Source organism: Condylura cristata, unplaced genomic scaffold, assembly GCF_000260355.1.
Source record: "Condylura cristata isolate star-nosed mole 26May11 unplaced genomic scaffold, ConCri1.0 scaffold00018, whole genome shotgun sequence".
Taxonomy (NCBI): domain Eukaryota; kingdom Metazoa; phylum Chordata; class Mammalia; order Eulipotyphla; family Talpidae; genus Condylura; species Condylura cristata.
In genome coordinates this window covers 6,318,956-6,333,332 of record NW_004567119.1, presented here as the reverse complement: position 1 = coordinate 6,333,332, position 14,377 = coordinate 6,318,956, and the positions used below count along the sequence as shown (strand labels likewise).

At 44.4% G+C, this 14,377-nt stretch overlaps 1 protein-coding gene across 3 annotated transcripts in view; it reads right to left on the bottom strand.

Annotated features, from left to right (window-relative positions):
- Positions 1-14,377, bottom strand: part of GAB1 (GRB2-associated binding protein 1) — a 93,583-nt gene that overhangs the window by 25,919 nt on the left and 53,287 nt on the right. For all 3 annotated transcript variants that reach the window (XM_012726869.1, XM_004685299.2, XM_012726870.1), the window contains exon 2: positions 6,771-7,065. In XM_012726869.1, coding sequence (XP_012582323.1) covers positions 6,771-7,065 — 295 coding nt within the window. The remainder of the gene's footprint in view (positions 1-6,770; positions 7,066-14,377) is intronic.

The following is a 14,377-nucleotide window of genomic DNA, read 5'->3' as shown; positions in this document are numbered from 1 at the left end:
TTGGTGTATTCGATTTTAACATGTATATAAGCACCACAGTAAAGTTTACTTGGCTGATTTTATAACTTTGTCTCCTTTGTCAGAGATATTCATGTCCTAGTTGTAAAACTTGAATAAGATATCACTAGCAGTTCTATCTCTAACTGTGGCTCTCTAAAACAAGAAGAATCAAAAACTGTTTCAGTCACCAGCAGAAACATCCTGGGCATTTCTCTGCATCAGGTTGGGAGAGATGAATGCAAAGATGGAAACAAATCTACAAGGCCCATTCATTCACCTACTCTTGCAATTTTGAATTTGCTTCCCAAGTAATCTGTGATACAAATTACACTGGAAAATGTCTTTCCTTTGGAGGACAGAAACAGAAGTTGAACTAATTCCTAATTCTTATCTGTGTTACGCTCCATGCATTATCTACTCTTCACACCAGCTCAACTAACAAAATCTCACACGTTCTGCCAGTTTATTCATTCTTTATTACTTATGAGAAAGACAAGAGAGCATGGCGAGAATCCAAAACTGAAATCTCAGGATGTTTATTCAATGTAACCCCATAATTTTAGTGGGAACACACAAACAACTTGTCGGGCCCGCTGGATGTCAATTCCAAAGTGTATAAAACATACCCTATGAAACGTTTTACTGTTTTGACTCAGTTGCAAAATATACAGATTTATTTAAGGGGATTAAAGAAATGCCACAGATAAGTCTGTGACTCAGAGTAAATCCCTGTGATTGTTAAACTTAAGAAAACTGCCGAAAAATATTTACCTTTCATGAAAGAGCTTAAGAAAAATATACACAACATCGAAAAGAAAAGAAGAGAAGAGGGATTAGGAAGAAGTTCCTATGTCCCGGGACCTGTATTCACAAGTGCACTTTACATACTTCTTTTCCCTAGCCTCCAGCTTGGAACAGTGGTCTAATCCAATTCAATTCAGTTCTAACAAAAACAAAATGAAACTACATGCCAGGAGGAAATCCACCACTATGGGATGTATAGTGTAGATTCAAGTTTTCCATTGTAACTCCTGAAATCACTTTTCCAGGTGGCTGCTTTTATGGATACATTTTTCCTTTAATGCTTTCCTAAACTTGATGTCTATACACTAAACGAACTGAGTGATGCATCCTGGGGGTTGGGGGGTACTGGCACGTGTTGGGGAGTCACCCAGTTCTGCAATCCCATTCGTCGGACCTTGTTTCATTAACACGGTGGGTCCACTACATTTTTGACCTCGCTATTCTCCCACCTATGAATGGCGGAAGTCCTGATCTTCTACAAAGTCTGCAGCTGCCAGAGCCTTTGATATTTCTGGAAAAAGGCTGTGGATTCAAAGGTTCCTCTCTCCCACTGCCTTTTAATACCTTATTCCCAATGTAGAAAGAGTCATATATCCTCTAAAGAACTAGAGAAAAACTTCCATTATACTCACTAGCAGATGTATGAACAAAGAGACCTTCAAACAGCAGAGAAAAGCAAACCAAACTGTTCCAAACTACTGCATCGAAGACCTTTACGGGGTAAGGAGGCCACCTGATCACTGAGGTTCATGCCTTTCCAAGCTGGACTTTTGGGGACCATGAACCTTGTGTTGACTTGACTATATATGCACACTGACCATAAATGCACGCTCACTCGTTCCTGCGTATTTCAACACTGTAAATACTCTCTAACACAAAACTTCTGGCTAGGTGAGCCAGCCATTTCAAACCATGAAGCCCCTGTCCCACCTTAAAGAGATAGGTGGTCTGCCCCATTCTTTCCTGGAAGTAGTGGCCTGGCCTCCCTCGGATTCCTGACCCACTGCTCTCTCTAAGTCACGCCGGTCTCCAGTTTCTGAGAGCCAACCACCAGAGTTGGGTTTGCTTATGTGTGTAAAATTATTTCCTGTCTCTTAATTCAGAAGGCATGAAGAGTGTAATTAGCATCCATTAAAGGGCTAATAAGCTGTTGGAGCAAACTCTTAATTGAATTTTACTTAGAAAGCTAATAAGTACTGCTAAGGAAAGCCGTAAGGAGCTTTCAGTGAAGAGATGATGTGAGCACCACAAATAATCTATTGCTCCCAGATCTCTAGCTTAATGCCGGTGCCCAGCATCAGTGTCCCTCTCAGAAGCGGAGATGCCCGGATGATGCCTCTCGACAGTCATATAAATGAAGTCAGAGCAGGCTTCGGCCTCGGCTATGGGGCTGTGGACAAGCCCGAGCCTGCATTTCCCAGCGCTTGTTTTTGTTTAGCAGATTTAACAGTTTCCACCTCTGTGTAGAAATGAAAATAAATCTGCACATTTCCAAGAAAAGCAAAAGAAATGAGCTTCTAATCTCAAACCTACTAAATCAAAGTGAACACAGGAGCCACACACAGGTCAACGGCTCAACAGGGCAGTGGCCAGCCTGGAGCTGCCCACCCGGGGCCCAGCACCTGGGGCAGCGGAAATGACACGGCTGCAGTATTTTGAGAGGTTCCTGGAATCCAAACACAGGTCAGAATTTTCCCCTTTCCTTTTGTTTTTGGGAGAGAAGTAGTTATTCTCCTAGGGACTGGGGAGAGTTATTTTCTCCTACTGTGCTATCCAAACAGAGTCTGGGCTTTCCACGTCTGGCCTGAAGTCAGTCTAGTGAAAAGCCCTTTCGTGTTATTAGTTTGAAGCCAAGAGTGGAGCAAAGTCAATGCTAGGAAATGGGAAAAGTATGGGGCCCAAGGGACAGATGGACGAAAAAACAAAAACGTCCATTATTTGGCGATTGGCACTGAGCTCTATCTGGAGCAGAAGACTGCAGGCAGGTAGTGAAGTTAATGGAAGAACAAAGACAGCTTGAGACGGACCTTGTCGTATTAAACTTAATGACTGTGATTACAAGGATAATAGCAGTTCTCCGTGGCTTAGAATGTGATACAAATCTTTAACCGTGTGGAGTTTCTAAAAGGCATCTAAGCCTAGTCAGCAACTCCAAATGAACCAGGAAATTTGCTACTGTGCATCATGAAAACAATATTACGGAGCAAGATAAAATATTCTGTGACCCCTTGATCTTACACAAGGAAGCACTGCTCAGCTTCCCCTGATTTATTCCAAAAAGCTCAAATTTCTTGACATCAGCCAGGGAGACATTTTGAACATGACTATCTGGGAGATGGCCAGGATGAACTAACTTGTAAGAAATCTAGGTTGTAGAATTTACAAAATAAATAAAGTTGCATAGAAAATGTCGGCAAATGAACGTACTTAGGGGTTATTTTAACGAACAGATAAAAATGATTTGTGATTAGCATAGCTGTTTGCAGTAACCAACTCACATAGCATATACATCAGAAATGATTAGTCATATTATTCATTCCTTATATGGTTACTGTGAAGACAGAAAGTTCATGAGTTGAGAGTTTTATAAGTCAAATCTATTTCTTTTTCTTTAAAAAAAATATTTATTTATTTATGGCCCTCCCTCGTAGCACACGGGCTGAAGCATAGCACTGCGAGGCTGGCCGTGCCACTTCGGTGCAAGTTCGATCCCCGCCCTGGAAGTGACCCACATGGCGCAGCAGACCTCTCCTGTCTCCCCGCTGCTCCCTTCATCAGTGTGCTTCATCATTCTGCCTGTTCTGCTCCCCACTCTGACTCTGGTGGGTTCTCTCACCACCTTTTTTTTTTTTTTTAAAGATTCATTTATTTATACAGAACTGGGGTACAGGCCAGAGATGTGGAGGGTGAGAGGATTCCCCAGAGCCAGAGTGGGGAGCAGAACAGGCAGATTGATGAAGTACACTGCTGAGGGGAGCAGCGGGTGGGTCAGGAGAGGTCTGCCACGCCATGTGGATCTCCTCCGGGGCAGGCGGGGATCGAACTCATGAGGAAGTGGCTTAATCTTAGTGCAGTGCTTTAGCCCGCTGCGCCACCAGGGAGTGCCACCTTTTTTTTTTAAACATTTATTTATTTATGGATACAGAACTGGGGTACAGGCCAGAGATGCAGGGGTGGTGAGAGGATTCACCAGAGGCAATGGGGAGCAGAACAGGCAGGTCTAATGAAATACACTGCTGAGGGGAGCAGCAGGTGAGACAGGAGAGATCTGCTGTGCCCTGTGGTCACCTCCCTGGCTGGGGATCAAACTCATGCCGAAGTGGCTGTGGCTGGCTTCATAGTGCTGCGCTTTTAGCCCACAGTGCCACCAGGTAGGGCCCCAAGTCAAATCTATTTCTAATGCTTGATAAGAAATTGGGATTTCTGCCTCCAAAAAGGTCATTGTAGTTTTCAAGTTTATTTAAAACTACCTAAGCTTTCCTGGACTTTCTTAAGACTAAGTCAACCACCATTTTAGGATTATTCATTTTTTCTTTGGCAGAATACATATCAACCAGTATTACAATTCCTAGATTAGCTGCCTGTGTTTCTTACTAGACTGTGAACTCTGTGAGGGCCAGAACTGTATTTACACACTGTCATAGTAACATGCTTTAATATGCATATAAGATCATTCATATTCATATAGACATATATATCTGTGTGTATGTATGTATGTGTGTGTATATATATATGCATCTAATATATAATCTGCATTCATCAGCAAATGTAATAAATTATTTTGGGAATGAATCCTCTCCCACTAGATATTCAGTTCCATGTCTACATGTTTGCCATTTGTCTAATTAATCACCCCACTATAATCACTTCCTAATTATTAATCACCTAATATATTATGAGTTGAAAAAATGCCCACAGCCCAACAGAATACTGACAAACTCAAATCATTTGCTAAACTAATGAATCCACTTTCTAGAGTAGACACAGTTTTCTGCTTCCCAGAGCTCATCAAGCTTCCTGGTAAGAATCACAGCAAAGCAGACAGGTGGACCAGATGCTGCATTTATCAAGGACTCTCTCAGGAGGATGAGAAATTCTTGCTTTGAATAGGCCTCCCCAAGGTAGATACATTTCTTAACTGAAAGAATGTACCTCTTCTAAATGGAACTCATTTTCTTTTTTTAATGTCTTTAGGAGAACTACAAAGAGAACAAAGAACTAGAAGGCCCCTTCCCCCTTGCAAAGCAGCTGACTGACTTTTCAGTCTGCCCGTGGATCCCCCTAATTCTAAACTGAAAAAGTGCTCAGCGAAAGAACACCAACAGAAAGATTATAAAATAAATGACATAATTTCAACTGAAAATCCATCACATAACAAAACTAATGGGTTGTCTAAATGCAGTAATTAACATTACTGCCTAGTTGTTAAATACCCATTAGAAAGAAAGCGATCTCATTTCTGACTTTAACTTTAAAATCCCCACTGCACTAAAAAATATACAAATATATAGAGAGAAAGAAAGGAGAAGTGTTTAGCTGGAGTAAGAATTAGTAGTTCAAGGCCAATTAAAATGTGGACATATTTATTTAGGTACTGCATAAAAACAATGGAAGCCTCAGCGACTCTGTGAAACCCTTTCTGGAGGCATTTAATCACCAGCCACGGAAGAGCCTGGTGGGCCAGCTGCCTCCTGCCTGGCGGGGTCCCCCTTCCCCTGCTCAGAGTAGCTGCCTTGGCAGTTCTGCAGTCCCTCACCAGGGGGTTCCCCTCACCCTTCACCTGCCCATCCTGGCTGGCCCTGAGAGGCTCCTCTGGCCTGCTGCAGGGCCAGAGAGGAAGCAGCAGGCTGACAGAGCTAATTAGAGCTGATTGCCCTTCAATCCAAAACTTGATCTTGACCACTGACACAACTTTTCCAGCCCTCTCTGAACCTCCAGCACACCCAAATGCAGGTGTTCAGAAATGCATACCAGGAAACCCGTCTACCCATGGCTGCCACCAGGTCAAAGACTCGGGCTCCCTTCTTTCTGGTCCTTGGCTCTGCAAAGCTAAATTTACATTGGCATGGCCATCTCGGGTTCTTTGTGGAGAGCAGTGGACAGGGAGGTAAGGGGTCAGGACAGCTTTGTCAAAGCACCCAAAGAGGAACGCAGCAGGCGCAACCCAGGCCGAGACCTCTCCTGAGGAGCTCTCCCCAGCAAGTGCACCCCAAACCTCAGAGCCTCAAGTCCTCTCCCCATTGCTGCTATCATTCATACCCTTCTATTCCAGGCAAGTAGAATCCTTTTCCACGTCTGGGACTTTCTCTCCCTTCTTCAGTCCCTAAGCCTGAAGGATCTACACAGCCCTCCCACTTACAAAGACTACTGCTTCCTCCAAGAGAGCATCTTAGCTTCTGTCTTCCCAGAAAAAGCTTTCTTCACTCTCTCTCATCCACACCTGAGCCCCACTTTCTCCATGCCCGGTGCTATCTTCTGGGTTAAGAGGTCTCGTCTCTCTGGTAGTTAATCACCCCATTTTGTGGCAATTCCCCTTCGTTTCTCGCAACTATTGACGGTCTCCTTGGTTATTTCCTATTTTCAAAATCCAGTATAGTTCTAAAGGGAAAAGCCTAAAAGATCACAGAGTCACATTAAAATACTGTTTTCAACAGATCAAAAAAGGTCAAACATCAGCGGTGTGGTAACTCATTATTTATAGAGGGGCTTGACAAATGCTCTCAAGTAAGAAGGTCCTCTGGTCCCCTTTCTCTGGACAGTGCTTACAGCATATCTTCCTAAGACACATTAAAAAACCCTCTCCAAACTGATGAAAGGGTTTAGACCTTTTTACAAGTGTCGCTAAAGTATAAAAAAATAAAATAGCCTGATGTCATGTAACTAAAATAATAAAACAATGCTATGGAAGCTCTAAAAAAGCAGCCATAAAGGAGCCTGCAGGTTGGACAACTCAGTCTTGAACTTACCTTCTTCTGTCGGATTAAATCCACAGATGTCACAAATACAACGAACCCACTTATTCATCTCCTCCTCGCTGTCTGCTACCAAGTAGAAAATTCGGTCAATGGTGTTGATATCAAAAATGTAGCTGTTTTCAAATTCTTTTTTGTTAAATGTCAATCCAGCGTCAACTTGTTGGCATAAATTTAAATCAATGATACGGATGGGCTTCTTGGCATGGTCATTTTTGTAATATTCCAAGACATCTGGGTCTCCAGTCAGACGGCCGCTGCGGAGCACGAACCATCTCCTCTTCCATGCCTAGAACAAAAGCACATTCTCCATTTAGTATTAAGTGGAGAGAAGTCATCCAAGGAGATGCACACTTATCACACCAAGTTTACAAAGGCATCCTCTAGACAAAGCCAGTGTTTTCTTTGTTTTCATTGAATGCCGTCACTTCTGAAAAGCGAGGTTTACTGCTGTCTCAGTTAACTTAATAATGTGTTTTTTATTACATCTTCTATTAGAAGCTAGTGACTGGTATTAGAAGACACTGATGAGGACAGCAAGCCAACAAACCAGAGAAGGTTCAGTTTTTACGAAACATAAAAAAAAAGCAGTGGCTTCAATAAAGAATGCTTGCGCGGGGGGAAGTGCGCAAAGGTTAAAGCACAGCACTGTGAAGCTATCCATAGCCACTGCAGCACAAGTTCGATCCTTAGCCAGGGAGCTGATCCACATGGCGCGGCAGACCTCTCCTGACCCACCCACTGCTGCCCTCAGCAGTGTATTTCAGTCCATCTGTCTGTTCTGCTCCCCGCTCTGTCTCTGGTGAATCCTCTCCCAACACCCCACCCCAGCATCTCTGGCCTGTACTCCAGTTCTTATTCATACATAAATACATCTTTAAAAAACAATAAAGGATGTTGGGAAAACTGGATGTCTGCATGCAACAGAATGAAGTCAAACTCTTAGCATACAAAACCATATACAATTAAAATGAACCAAAGACGTAAACATAAGAGCCAAAGCTATAAAACTCTGAGGGAGAAAAACACAGAGAAAAGCTTCTTAACAATGAGCTTGGCAATGATCTATTTCTTGGCTGTGTCACCAAGAAGAAACTATAGGTGAACTGGACTAAGTTCAAATGTACAAGTCTTACACACCGAAGCACACTCAGCAGTGTGAAAAAGGCAACTCACAGATTGGGACAAAGTATTTACAAATCATATATGTGACAATATATGTGATATATGTGGCAAGTGATTAGTATCTGGAATATATATATTCTGTAGCTCAGGAACCATTAAAAAAAACAACAATTAAAAACAGAGGAGAAGGGGTCACCATTAACTACATGAAAAGATGTTCAACAGCACTATCATTGCAGACACAAAGCATGTGGCTTTTCCCTTGATGATAACGTGGAGTGACAAAGGCATTATGCTTAGGGTGTTTTCAGAAAGGTTATCAGAGTAGAGGATGAGTTTGGTGTGCTCCACACCAGTCTACTTAGACCAAGAATGCTCGTGACGTTGGTCCTGTAACAGACCGATTTCCCTCAAAACATGAGTTCTGTATCATCGCATACCTATCATTCTGTTCACTTTTTTAAAAAGGAAAATCTACTAAACTTTTAATCACCAAAAGCAAAACTAGGATGATATGGTAAGGCCTCTGTTTTTATGTTTTACAAACTTTGCCAAGTATAACACAAAGGCACTAGAAACTGCTTCATTTTATCCTGCAAATACATGTGAACAGAGAGAAAAGAGTATTAACAAAAACCCACATACAGTTCTCCAACTGTATGTACCCCATCTTAGCCTCCATCTTCAAGAAATTTTATCATAAATTTTGACATGAATTAATGTGGACTTGAAGTTTTCTGATGAAGGGGCCAGGGAGAGAGGACAGTGGTCTGAGGCAGAGAAAGAAAATGAAAACTAACGGGTCTGAGTGGCTCATAAACCAGATATCTAATCTTTAATGACTGGGACAACTCTACCGATAACTGAGTTAACTTGGGTGATAACATTAGATTTAACATGCTAATAGTTTCTTTAAATTGTATACATTCAAGAAAATGTATAAAACTTAAGAAGTAACTCAAGGAGTTGGCCAGTCGCTACGTTCCTGATTATACTGCTAATACTGTGCTAGGTACTTTGTGGGAAGAAATGTAAACATGTAATTCATGATTCTAGCCCTCAAGGAATTTACTCATGATGATGAAAATATTTATGTACACAAAGATACTTGAAACAACAGCACCCTGGCACATATCAGCAGAACTACTGCTAAATGAATAGGTACTCCTCCTGGAAGCTTTGAGTAATCCTTTAAATAAGATTACTAGAAAAATCACAATGGCCTAAAATCATACTGTTTTTTAATATCGTCGAAATTTTTAACAAACTTCTCAGTGGATTCAGCTCAGAGGAAAAGTAAATCCTTGGTCTCCCATCCAAGTACTAACCAGGCCCGACCCTGCTTAGCTTCCGAGATCAGACGAGATCGGGCGGGTTCAGGGTGGTATGGCCACAGACAGAAAAGTAAATGCTTGGTATCCAGAAGTCAATGTGGCATTTCATGGCGGTGTCACAGAAGATACTGAGGTGTGAAGTTTCTAAGTGTTATGTTGACATGAATTTAGCACTGGTTTCTGGTTACAAAAATCCATTTCATTAGCAGGTAACTATCTAAGACTTCAAAGCCAACACTGTCTCTTAATGAAATTATGCCTTTACAGATAATCTCATTATCGAGCTATGTGCTTGAAAAATAAGTAAAGGGAAAGAGAAGCCATAGTATATCATTTATCCAGAGCCATCAAGGAATCGCATCTTTTAGTAAGTGATTGTTCCAGATCAGGAAGATTCCATCTTTAAATACAGAAATGGCTTTTTAAAAGTTTAATGTCATGCATGGAAATATTTCTAAAATGCCTTACTACATAATTCATTAAGCATAATTCATCCATTCCCCAATGACACAGACTAAGTATTGCAGGCATCAATTTTTCTGCTTCACTCCAGCGAGGCCCCTGCACCACTGGGGTTGTGAGGAGCATCACCGGTTCTCACCCCAACAGCGATACCGCTCTGCTTCCGTCGTTCCGCAGAATCTTCTACGGCTGTCATTCTTCTCAAGTTTTAGCAGTTGTCACTTCTCCCTTCTTACAATGTGGCTTCGAAGGACACCCAGTTACGTCCCACCACAGGGACCTGCCACGCGCAGCTTCTTGAGTCCACTGTGTCCTGCCCTCCAGACGACCCAGCGGAGTCTGTCCTCGGGTCTTCTATGCTCAATGCGACCATCCACCATAAAGCAGAGCATGGTTTCAGGTTGCCCGTTACTTATCTATGCCATCATCTGACAATTCAGTTTTTCTTTGCATTTATTTATTGAGTATGGAATTCCCCTAATAGACAGTAAAGATAAAAAAGATAATGCCTGTGTGTTTTATTTGCCATCCATACTGATGTATCAGCCCAGTGGCTGGGATATAGAATATTTAGACAACCAATAGACTTCTGCTAAGACTGTAAAGTTGTGACATTTTTGAGAACCTTAACTACATGGACCACGCAGAATAGGAAGATGCACTTTTGAAAAACATCATCCACTTGAGGAAAAGAGCGCCAGTTCTGGACCTCTGCGTAATAAAGCAACATGACTAAGCTTCCCCAAGACACGTGCCCTTGGGAAGAAGGAGAAACAGAAGCGAACGTGTCTTCCTGCTACACTGTATGTGTCACTCTGTGTCTCCTGGTTAACTGTGGCACCCCCATCCATTTCTCTGCGTCCCTGATGGAAGGACAGTGAAAATTTAAAAGACCCTCGGAAACGAACATAATCATGAAATAAGTAGCGACAGGCTTAGGTGCACGACAAAAGACGGGCCGGTGATTCCAGAGGCCGAGCAGACACTACACAAGAACGAAGCCTTCCAGCAGGAAACTGCAGCATGAAAACACCGAACTTAGCCAACGAGCACCTGCCACTTATTTATTTATTTTTTGCACGGTCCAAATGTGCATGTTTGTCTCGGTCACAAAATGAGTCACTCTCATTGAATCTGGCACAGATTAAACTGGAAAACAAAAGCAATTACATAAACTACACACTTTCATAAGGCAGATACAAAGGTTCTCTGGATTACGGCACAAAGCACAATTTAGCCACAGATACAGCTTGATGCTTGACAGGAGAACTGACATCAGCTTCCTCGCTAATCACAGCACAAAAGCTTCTCTATGTTTTGTCAGCACACAAAACGGGCCCACATAAATCAGTCTTTGTTATCTGAAAATATCTGGGATTCTTAAAGTTTGTCCTATTTTTATCCCTGCTGACTCGGTTGCCCCAGAGAAAGCTATCCACGGCCTTCCCAGTCCCGTGAAGCAGCCCAGACAAAAGAGACAAGTCTTCCAGAAACCTTCAAAAGCCAATACTCAGTGTAATTTGAAACAAAATTCATGTGCAAAACCATGTGAGCTACTGGACTTCCATCACCAGCAGATCTGCTCGAAAGGAACTGTGCAACATTTATGCCGCCGACATTTTTTTCTAAGTCACAGGCACCTCCCATGTCAAGCTGACCAAGCGATGCCCTAATAAGACTCCATCAACAGGTGCCTGTTGAGGAAGCTTAAAAGCCACTCTCAGACAGTGGCGCCTCCTCCCGGTCACGGATTCATGCGGCTGCTGCTTAACCACCCAGAAACGTGTCAGGTTCACACTGCCAACTCGACATCCGCGTTGTTTGCCGATTCTGCACCCCATTTACCAGATTCCCTAGATCCAGGGAGTAGCTCTGCCTGAAGATGGAACCCAGACCACAGAGGCTGCAAACCCTTCCCAACATCTCCCGACCTTGGCAATGCACTGGCTGCCTTACTGCTCTGCTCCGCCCGCCTCTGGCCCTGCCACATGCTGCCCGAGGGCACAGCACTCACCCTGGATTCAGCGCCCACCTCCAGGGGCACCGTCCGGTGCTCCAGTTCTCCATTTCCACTTCATTCCCAGTTCCGTGGTTGACGCCCCTCGAGTGAGTCTCGAGGGCTGGGACCATCCGTGTTTCTCACCCATCACCCTCTGCCCCCCTCGCCTGGCCTCAGGGGGGCACTCAGTCACTGCTGCTTATACCACACCCAGGAGCAAGGATGAAAGACCAGCTTGTCACACTTAGCCTGGCATTAGGGAGTCCTCACACCACCCCAATCCGCCCAGCCCTCCTGCAACCTGCTGACAAGAACTGTCAGGCAAGGAAGAGATGAGACTGCCATAAACGAATTTAAAATTCCAGGTGGGGTATTTTTTTTTAAGATTGATTTATTTATGCACACAGAACTGGGGTACAGTCCCAAGGTACAGGGGCGGTGAGAGGATTCACCAGAGACTGAGTGGGGAGCAGAACAGGCAGCTCTACTGAAATCCACTGCTGAGGGAGCGGAGGGCGGGACAGGAGCAGTCTGCCGCACCATGTGGTCACCTCCTTGGCCAGGGATCGAACTCGCACTGAAGCGGCTGTGGCCAGCTTGCAGTGCTGCATCTTAACCCGTTGCGCCACCAGGGAGGGCCCCCAATTGGGCTATTTTTAAATTGCATTTGAAAAGAACTGCTCTGTTTAAATACATTCTCTATTTAAACAAATGGCGCATGTTAAACTGAAGACAGACCTACCACATTGGAACAAAGTTTTTATCTTAAAACACCTGCCTGGGCGCTTCACACACCTTGCAGAGGGTGGGGTGTGGATAGGTAGGCTAGAAGGTGCAGATGGAGCTGCGTTACCTAGGACCGTAACATCACCTGCAATAATATGAACAAGTCCACAACATCTATCTGACGTGTCTAGACAAGCAACGGCTTGATTTCCAGAAAATCACGGTCATTACTCAAAGCTCGTTTCTTGAGTTTTCAATGGAGTACAGACCTGGTTCAACGCTTACTGAAGCTCTAACTTCTTTGCCGTGTGCATCTTTGCAGTGTGCACAGTAGTGAGGAACTAAGGCCATAAAGGGGTGGGGAAAGAAGAGGAGAGAACCTGGAGTTCTCCGCCCTGCTTACTGAAGCTCTAACTTCTTTGCCGTGTGCATCTTTGCAGTGTGCACAGTAGTGAGGAACTAAGGCCATAAAGGGGTGGGGAAAGAAGAGGAGAGAACCTGGAGTTCTCCGCCCTGCCAGCACACAAGAGAGGCCTGGATGGAAAGCTTCGCTTAAGGAAGCCTGTGGTCTGGGGTCCTTCCTCAGACAACTGGATCACAGCCTACAGGCCAGCCCCACACAGAAGTGTTAAATGCTCTGCACCACCAAGACTGACACCCATGAGCCCAACTGACAGAACTAGGTTGCTTCTTAAGAATTAGGAAAAAAGAAAACCAGATGTCTTTTTCAAGCTGTGTCTCATTGTGTACCTTCTCAGAACTTTTCTCTGGCCAGTGAGGTTTTTCCCTCTCTCCTTGTTTCTGTTCACCATCTCTACCCACTGGGGGACATGTTTCCCCTTCTTCCTGCTGCTGGAAAGCCCATCCGTCCTCCCAGGCTGCCCCTTTCCTGGCCACACCTTCCCTCTGGACTCTGCACCCGGCATGGACGGCCCTGCAGTCTTGAGCTTCCACGGGACACTTTGGTGCCATCTGTTATTTCACTATGGGCACTTCCAAATGTTCCAAATGCTTGGGAATTCTCTTCCCAAGGAGACATGAAGTTCCTTGAAAGCTGAGACCATTCCTGAAATTGTTTGGCATCTGAGGCAGAAGGTCAGACACTGAGAAGCCCTCAGGCTGTGAGGGGATGCTTTGAAGGTTTTTCTGCCCTTCTGGAAGATGATGTCTGAGAGCTGGTGCACTTTGAAATGATCTCAGGGCAAAGGAAAAACGAAGAAGGGCAAAGTTGCTCCTAGGGCCAAGTCCAAACTCCTTTCAGAGTTAGCCACAAGCCACGCTCCCCACCCCCAGCTCTTGCTCAGCTCCCCCAAGGCTGGGGTGGCTCCCAGGAGCTTAGCATTTGGCTTTGTTTTGCATTTGGTCTAAAACATCCTGTCTTTCTCAACCAGTAAGTTCCTATCATGTCTCAAGTCCTTGCTCAAGAGAGCTCTGCTGACCTTTCCTCAGCGTTCCCAAGCTTGGTGCTCACCTGCTCCATCTCCACTGAGCGTCCAGCCTGCTGCCCTCTTCCTTCAGGAAGAGCTGTGAGGCTGCCTTTGGGGTCTCTCCCTACTGGCCAAACCCTGGTAATACTGACCTTGACTCCAGAGATTGAAGAACAGCTCTTAGCCGAGTGCCCTTCCATCATGGAGCATCACTGCTGTGGTTTTCCTAATTCCACCATGTCCTAGGAAATGGGGGCCGGACAGTGGGGCTGTCTTACTTGGTTATCCCTTAAGCGGTATTTCATGACGGACAATTAATTAAAGGTCCTGTAACAGGTACAGGTTTCATGGACTCTGCCCCTACTCCAGATGCTGGAACTCCAAATCCCATCAGTACCAAGAAGCACGCAGGGACGTGAGGGCGGAGCTGAGCAGCCAGGTTGGGATAAAACCGGACATGTGGGCTCTGGGGGGCTCTTGGCCTGGTGGTTCGCAGCTGATCGTTTTGGCTCTCCATCGGTTTTCAGC